Below are 8,464 nucleotides of genomic sequence, written 5' to 3' on the forward strand. Positions count from 1 at the left end.
GTCGATTAAGGATCATACCACTGTTGGCACTTCTATCGAGATTGAACGCATGCCTCTCACTTAGTTGGCCAGATAACTCATTCCGACCATGAAGTCAAGTAGCTCAACTTAGGCCGGGCCTCGTTTTGTCAAAGTGTGCACTCTGGATGGTAGTAAGGATGTGCGGGGAGCTAGACACGAGCCCAAGGGTAGGGTAGTCCCGATCGTCCTGGCAGCTGGTTGTCCCTGGTTGTGTAGCGCTGATCGAACCCACGAAATGTGTACCTATGTTGTACCAAAGGTGACCTAAGACTACCTTGGAGGTATGTCTAGGTTTGTGTTAGGAATAACCGCCTAGCTGGTTGCAATCGATTTGAATCACCGTCTCTCCGGGATAGTGAGAAACTTGACTAGCTCCAACATCGTAGTAAATTGATTATGGAATATGATGGTTCTGATGAATATGAAAATCTTACACCGACTATGGTTACTATAGTTATGCTACTAAGTGATATACCACATGTTTGACACAGGTTAGTTGTTAATCTAGAGATGAATAGCTATAATTAACTTGATGACCGAATTATAAAATGTATAGCTAAATTAGTGGCTTTTTATGCAAAAATATTGGCAAGCTAGCTTCACTTATAAAGCCTTGCATGATCCTTGGAGTCACTTTATTTTTTGTTTATGATGAGTAAGTCTAGCTGAGTACCTTCTTATACTTAGGATTTATTTCCCACTTATTGTAGATGGTACCATCTATCACGAATACTGTAAGAATTGCTTCTGTCCTGTTGTGGACGAGGAGTAGGCCCGGGCAAGGTGCTTCTACTTTTATGTCTTATCTATGATGCTTTTGTTAGACTTGATCACATACTGGCAAGTATTTGAACAATGGTGTGAGATGTTAGTTTAAAAACTACTTTGCTTCCGCTACTACTTTATTTGGACTTGGTATGTAATAACTTTAATCGTACTCTGATGTATGGCAATGTATTTGTGAACTCTATGTACCATGTGACATGTATGTTGAATCATGTATGATCTTAGTTGTATATTGGTGATTAATTGAGATCCTTCGTGGGACTCGACGGACTACCAGATTTATATGGGCTCAAGTATGATAGTGCGACTACTTCGTAGGCTGCTGTTGTACTTGTGCTCTTATAAATTGGACGATTTTGTTACAACTTCCATTCTAGAATAGACAAAGGTTGGACAATCCAGCAAGCTTCAAATGAACAGCTTTGACTCTACTGCAATTATCACACCTAGCGACATAGACGGCGATCTCTTTCTTCATCTTGGTCTACCAAAAATGGGTTTTCAAATCTTGATACATTTTGCTACTACCTAAATGGATGGACAACTTGGATGAATGGGCTTCATCTAGGATTTGTTTTCTAAGTTCATAGTGTTTCGGTACCACTAGTCGGTCTTTGAACCATAGCACACCTCTTTCATCCAACCTAAAATGCTTGGTTTCTTGTTCCTTCATCGTTCTCTTTATTTGAAACACACCTACATCTGTCTTCTATAGTTCCATGATTTTGCTCTCAAGTGAACAAATGACAGTGATGTTGTGTAGCACAACAGGATGCAATAGATTAAACCCATCTTCCAACAAGGCTTCTAAGGCATTACAATGAGATTTCCAACTAAGTGCATCTGCTACAACATTGGCTTTTCCTGGATGATATTGCACTTCCAAATTATAGTCCTTGATCAGCTCTAACCATCTACATTGTCTCATATTCAGTTTAGGTTGAGTGAAGATGTATTTGAGACATTTGTGATCAGTGTATATGTGGCATACATTTCCCAACAAGTAATGTCTTCATATCTTCAATGTTGGGTTGTGCCAGAACAGGAGCAGTGGTTAGCAAGGTTCGCAGAGTGTGAAAAGCAGCCTCACACTCTGGAGTCCAATTAAACTTTTCATCCTTCTGGAGTAATCTGGTCATGGGCTTGGCTATTTTGGAAAAATCTAGAATGAAACGACGATAATAGCCTGCTAGCCCTAGAAAACTCTGAACTTCATGAATCGAAGTCGGGGCCTTCCAATCCATGACCTTTTGCACTTTAGATGGGTCTATAGAGATTCCATCTTCAGATAATATATGACCCAAGAAAGGTACTTTCTTCGGCCAGAATTCACACTTGCTAAACTTTGCATACAATTTATTGTCTCTCAGCCTAGACAAGACAACTCTTAGATGCTCTGCATGATCTGCCTCATTCTTAGAGTAAATCAGGATATCATCAATAAACATGACCATGAACTTATCAAGCTCAGGCCTGAATACCGAAATCATCAAATACATGAAGTAGGTAGGAACATTTGTCAGTCCAAATGACATAACCAAATACTCATACAAGCCGTACCTAGTTGAGAAAGCTGTCTTAGGTACATCTTCTGGCCTGATCTTGATCTGGTGATAGCCTAATCTCAAGTCAATCTTAGAGAATACCTTTGCTCTTGCCAATTGATCGAACAAAATATTGATATGGGGCAAAGGGTACTTGTTCTTAATGGTTATGGCATTAAGTGGCCTATAGTCCACTCACATCCGTAACGATTTGTCCTTTTTCTTCACAAATAAAGCTAAACAACCCCAGGGAGATGAACTAGGTCAAATGAGACCTTTGTCCAAAAGTTCTTGTAGCTAAATCTTAAGTTCAGCTAACTCATTGGGTGGCATCTTATATGGTCTTCTTAAGAAAGGTGTTGTACCTGGCACTAACTCAATCTTAAACTCCACATCCTAATCTGGCGGTAAACGAGGCAATTTGTCTAGGAATACATTAGGAAACTCACAAACTACTGGAATATAGTTCTTGACATGGGTAACAAACTTTGTTTAAGGGTCATGAGCTAATTCAGTGCCTAGCATGGTCAAATAGAGCTCACAAGTAGCAATGAAATGCTGTTTTCAAACTTAGAAAAATTTGCTAAGTCACAAGCTGATTTCAGTTTCAATGTGACCTACTTTGGAGCTTTGTAATTTGAAAACTAGCTCAATTTAGACCAACCTCATTTAAGCAAAGCTGGAGATCACGTGTAGCTCTACAATTCTTAGTAATGGAATTTTTGCAAACTCACCACGGATTAGGGGTACTAATGGCTTCAACTCGCACTGTTAGTTGACCTGATGGCCGGGTTTGAACCAGCTATCATGTGTCGTCGTGGCCGACCAGCGGTAGCATGTGTGCACCGTGTGTCACTGCTCACCTGTCCTTGCATCGCATGTCAAGAGGGAGAGTGAGCCAGCTGCACCTCATTCCCACTCACTCGCGCACACCCTTGCTCTCAGTCGCTCTCTCTCTCGCCCACGCATGCAGAGCAAGCAGCAGTGCCACCATCGCCATAGCCGCGTGCCTCTACCATGCTCGCATGCCACCACTACAGCCCTGCCATTCCATCCATCATGTGCATAGCTCCACCATGACTTTCTCCACTTCCTTGAGCCACTAACGCCATCGTTCATGCAAGGGTAAGGCCACATTACGCCACCACCGTCCCCAACATGGCCGCGGTCCACCGTTGAGCTCCAGCTTGCCTATGGCTAGCCACAACCCATCCACCTCTGACCTCTCTCTCCCTCATCTGGTCATCATCGTAGGGTCTAGACGCTAAGGCTGAAGCCGGTTTAACGGTTACCGTCGCCACCACACTGGAACACATGATCACGCCATGCATGGCCGCCAAGGCCACGCGCATGAGCTCACCGCCGCCGACCTCACCAACCGCCTTTAGCTCCCTCTAGTGCCCGTTACCATGTCATCTAGAACTTCTATATCTTCCTCGAAGATGGAGACTTGCCTTCGGTCGCCGTCTTGTCAGAACGGTGACCTCACCACCATGCGCTATGCGCCGCTACGCCGCCATGCACATGGTCGGAGCACGCCGTCGCTCCACCGTGACCTAAACCTAACCCTAGAGCTCTGCTAGGACCTCCTGACACTATAGTCATGCATGCCTAACAGTATCGTCACTAGAGACGATGAGCCCATCGCAGAGCACCTCCACCGTGCCGCCATTCTTGCCAACGAGGTAGCTCCGGTGTAGGGGGTATGACCCCAGATACCCACGGCAGACTACATGGACTATGCCCCCAGGGGTGGTCTAGCCCACAAGACGAAGCCTTGTGGAGCACAGCGCTGCTCAGCGCACCCTATAAGACACCGAGAAGATATCCTAAAGATACTACGAGATCTATTAGGATACGTTTGATCCCATGATTCGTGTAATCTGTTATTACTTTTCGGTTATCTCCTAGATCTAACTGACTCGTAACCCTGCCCCCCCCCAAACTATATAAGGTGGGCAGGGACCCCCTCAAAACACATGCAATATCATACGATCGCCAATACAAACCAACAGACTATAGGAGTAGGGTATTACGTCATACTGACGGGCCAAACCTGTCTAACTCTTGTGTCTCTGTTGCATTCTTGTTCTTGATTATGCGCACCTCTATCAACCAATCTACCTTCGTGGGATACCCCTTAGAGGACTATCGAGCATATTTTGTCGACAGTTGGCGTGCTAGGTAAGGGTGTGCATGCTGTTTCTATGACAAACAAGATGGTACGTTTTGTAGGATCTTAGTCCTCCCCAAAGCCCCGCTAGATCTTTATGGTCGGAACAATCTCCTGGGTCATCAATGCTGATGGAGATGAAGGGATCATCGATCCAGTGTAGATCAATTCTGCGCCGACCACACACACACACCTGCAATAGTAGATCTGATCTCAGAACCGCTTCTAAGGTCGTCTTCACCAACAATTCATCACACGCTCCCCCTATATCTGAGGAAGCGGATCGATAACAACGATCTAATCGCATCCATCGATCAGGTTGGCCAGAAGCTCACCAAAGGCCTCTCCATCATAGAATCGGCTCTGACCACTCTGGTTCAGCGCCGACCACCCTCTGATTCTGATCCATCGAAGGCTGATCAAGAAACTCTAGGGGTTATGGCCCTACCCTTTGGGCTCACCAGCATCACCACCTCCTACAAAGATGCCCTAAGGGGCAAATTCACTAACCAAGTGGGAGACATCTATCATCTCGCTGATTAGATCGCCGACTAGCTCTCGTCGATTATCAACATGCTGCAAATCGGCCGACGTCCTAAAGCATCCCTCCAAACCATCCTAGAGGAGAACCTAGACTCTGAGTCCTAGGGCTCTATGGAGACTATCGCCAAAACCACCGCCGTTCAACCTCCTTTCCCACCCTTCCAAGGGAGGCGGGATTTTTAATGTCAGTGTCGACAGCCCCCCATGGGATGGGGAAATCGACGAGGATAGTGCCACTCGTGTCAATAGGAATGCCAACTGTGCACAGCGCCGAGAAAATGAGGCCGCCATCGTGCTAGCCGAGGCTACCTATAATGGAGAACAGCTTGACTCGCAAGGGAGGCCATGCCCCCTCCACTGCAACCTCGACGATGAATTTGTCCCTGTTGATAGCCACGATGTCTATAAGACACCAAGTGCCAACTAGGCCATGGCCGCTAATGAACTTGCTCGGCTCGAGCAAACGCCAGAGGTCGCCAAGGTCGCCGCGTTGCTTAAAGCTGCACACTACCAAGTGAACGAGCTCCGCCAGGATTAGAGACCTTCCTACTTGACAAGCTCGATTTGCTGATCCACCGCGCCAAGATCCAATCACCACCCCAGCAAAAGCTGTTTTGCCGACCAAAAGTGTGATGATGGACAACCCCTCCAGGGGGGACCTAGGGGGAACCACATCAACTACCCTCGCCAACACAACCAAGAAGTGGATCAAGATGTCTGAGCACACATCAACAACCTCCGAGATGCATGATGTCACATCGACGGACACCGTTTCTCTTGCCATGAAGAGGAAGTACGCCGGCATCAAGAATACGAGCAAGAGTTTGGTAACCCAAACACAGCCCTCCAGCCACTCAATGCCGGCAATGCTGTAGATCCCAATGGTGATGATCACAAAGGGCCCTGAGCATTCACCAGAGCACTCCAAACACTCTAGTGGCCCCATAGTTTCAAAATCACCAATGTCGAGCCCTACGAGGGGCGGATGAACCCCATATAGTGGCTTCAAGCTTCTGCCACTCCTGTGCGTGCCGTTAGGGGAGATACCAGTGTCATGGCAAACTATCTTCCCGTCATTCTCATGCCAACCATGATGAACTGGCTCACGAGTCTCGCCCTAGATTCCATCAAATCTTGGGAATAGTTGAAGAAAGTCTTCACCAGCAACTACATGGCTACGTGTACTTGGCTAGGCACCAAGCACGATCTAAATCGTATCTACTAGAAACCATCCGAGCTCCTCCATAGCTACATCAGGTGATTTTCCGAGATGAGGAATTCTATTCCCAACATCATGGAAGCAGAAGTCATCACCACCTTCATTTGAGGACTCCATCACTGCAACCTTCGCTCCAAATTTAATCGCAAGCCACCAAAGGGGATTGGCGAGATGATCACGACCACCGATCAGTATGCCGATGTCGAAGAGGCCAAAGTTCACTTCAATGAGGATGCGGGCACTCACCGCCTAGCTCGCCGCAGTGATGAGTGCCCCGATGAATGATGCCACAGTGACCACCACTATGACAATCACGGCCACCATCAGGACAGTGGCCGTGATCGGCCAGAAGGGTCCAAAGCTGGTCAATATCACCGCTGCCGACCAGACCACATCATCAGCGCCGTTGACGAACCTTGCACCAAGGACAACTACGACGAGCAGTACAAGAAGATCCTCGAAGGCCCATGCCCCCTCCACAAGAATAGCAAGCACAAGATGAAGGACTGCCTTGGCTTGGCTAAGGAGTTCTAGGCCAAAAAGAAGGACAATGACAACGACAATGAAGCCAGAGGTCGCCGACCACCTGGGGACAACAACAACACCTTCCATGATCATGATAGGGTGGTCGCCACTATCTTCAGGGGCCTCACTGCCGCTGAGAGCAGAAGAGATCAAAAGCTCACCGCCCGCCGGGTGCCCACCGTCAACACAGAAGACTAGTGGGCGGACATCCCTTACATAGGGCATTTCCCCCTCATCCTCTATGCCACCATCAGGAAAGTACTCTTTAGGAAAGTACTCATCGATAGTGGAAGCGCTCTAAACCTCCTCTTTGTCAGAGCCCTAAAGGAGCTAGGCCTCATAATAGAAGACCTCACTCCCTCTGACTCCTCCTTTTGGGGTGTGGTACCTAGCAGGGCATCCAAACTGCCAAGAGAGGTCACTCTCCCAGTATAGTTTGGCATGACAAGCAACTTCCACATTGAGCATATCAACTTCTACATCGCCGACTTCAACACCACCTACCACACGATACTTGGTTGGCCAGCTATGGCCAAGTTCATGGCCATACCGCACTACGCCTATCTGGCACTGACGATGCCTTCACCTGCTGGAGTTCTAATTCTGTGGGCCAACCTCTCCATCGCCTATGCCTATGAAATAGAGAGTCCAACCCTTGTCGAAGCCACCGACCTCTCCATCCAGACGGCTAGCGTGGTCACCAACGCCAAGACGGTGCCTACCGATGACCTGGAGATCCTAGCGCTAGAGCCTCCATGTGCCTCCAAGATTGGGACTCACCTCAACCCCAAATAGGAAAGCGCATTCATCTCCTTCCTACGCACAAATGCCGATGTGTTTGCTTGGAAACCTGCAGACATGTTGGGGTACCATGGGAGAAGATCGAGCACTCCTTGAACGTCTCGCCGACCGCCAAACCGATCAAGTAGAAACTCCGATGATTCACGCCAGATAAGAAGGAGGCTATTAGGGTAGAAATAAAATGGCTCCTAGCTGTCAGATTTATTAAAGAAGTGTATCATCCTGAGTGGTTAGCAAATCTAGTTCTTGTTCAAAAAAAGAATAAAGAATGGAGAATGTGCGTTGATTACACTAATCTCAGCAAACACTACCCTAAAGACCCCTTCTGTCTGCCTTGGATAGACGAGGTTGTAGACTCCATCGCCGGCTACGAACTCCTCTCCTTCCTAGACTGTTATTCCAACTATCACCACATATCTCTCAAAGAGGATGACCAGATCAAAATGTCGTTCATCATGCCTTTCGGTGCGTATTGTTACACTACCATGTCCTTCAGACTCAAAAATGCAGGGTTGACCTACCAAAGGGCCATCCAGATGTGCCTTGACCAATAGATAGGCCGCAACGTCGAAGCTTACATCGATGATGTGGTCGTCAAGTCCAAAACCATCAACAATCTCATCGCCAACCTCGAAGAAATGTTCGCCAATAAGAAAAGATATAGATGGAAGTTGAACCCTTCAAAGTGTATCTTTGGAGTTCCATCCAGCATACTCCTAGGCTACATCATCAGCGCTCATGGTATCAAACCCAATCTCGATAAGGTCTTTGCCATTACCAATATGAAATGGCCAACCTACGTAAAGGATATACAGAAGCTCATAGGGTGCATGGCTACTCTTAGCTGCTTCA

At 47.1% G+C, this 8,464-nt stretch overlaps 1 protein-coding gene across 1 annotated transcript; it reads left to right on the plus strand.

Annotated features, from left to right (window-relative positions):
- The first annotated feature begins 7,252 nt into the window (after positions 1 to 7,252).
- LOC136534291 (uncharacterized) lies at positions 7,253 to 7,606 on the plus strand. Its single transcript, XM_066526741.1, has one exon. It carries the CDS (start codon positions 7,253 to 7,255, stop codon positions 7,604 to 7,606), a length of 354 nt encoding a protein of 117 aa, XP_066382838.1.
- The last annotated feature ends 858 nt before the right edge of the window (positions 7,607 to 8,464 follow it).

The sequence above is a fragment of the Miscanthus floridulus genome, unplaced genomic scaffold (assembly GCF_019320115.1).
Source record: "Miscanthus floridulus cultivar M001 unplaced genomic scaffold, ASM1932011v1 os_1766_1_2, whole genome shotgun sequence".
Taxonomy (NCBI): Eukaryota; Viridiplantae; Streptophyta; class Magnoliopsida; order Poales; family Poaceae; genus Miscanthus; species Miscanthus floridulus.

What these genes read in the sequence shown, in the direction of transcription:
- LOC136534291 (XM_066526741.1), top strand. Translation starts at nt 7,253, where the DNA reads ATGACAAGCAACTTCCACATTGAGCATATCAACTTCTACATCGCCGAC.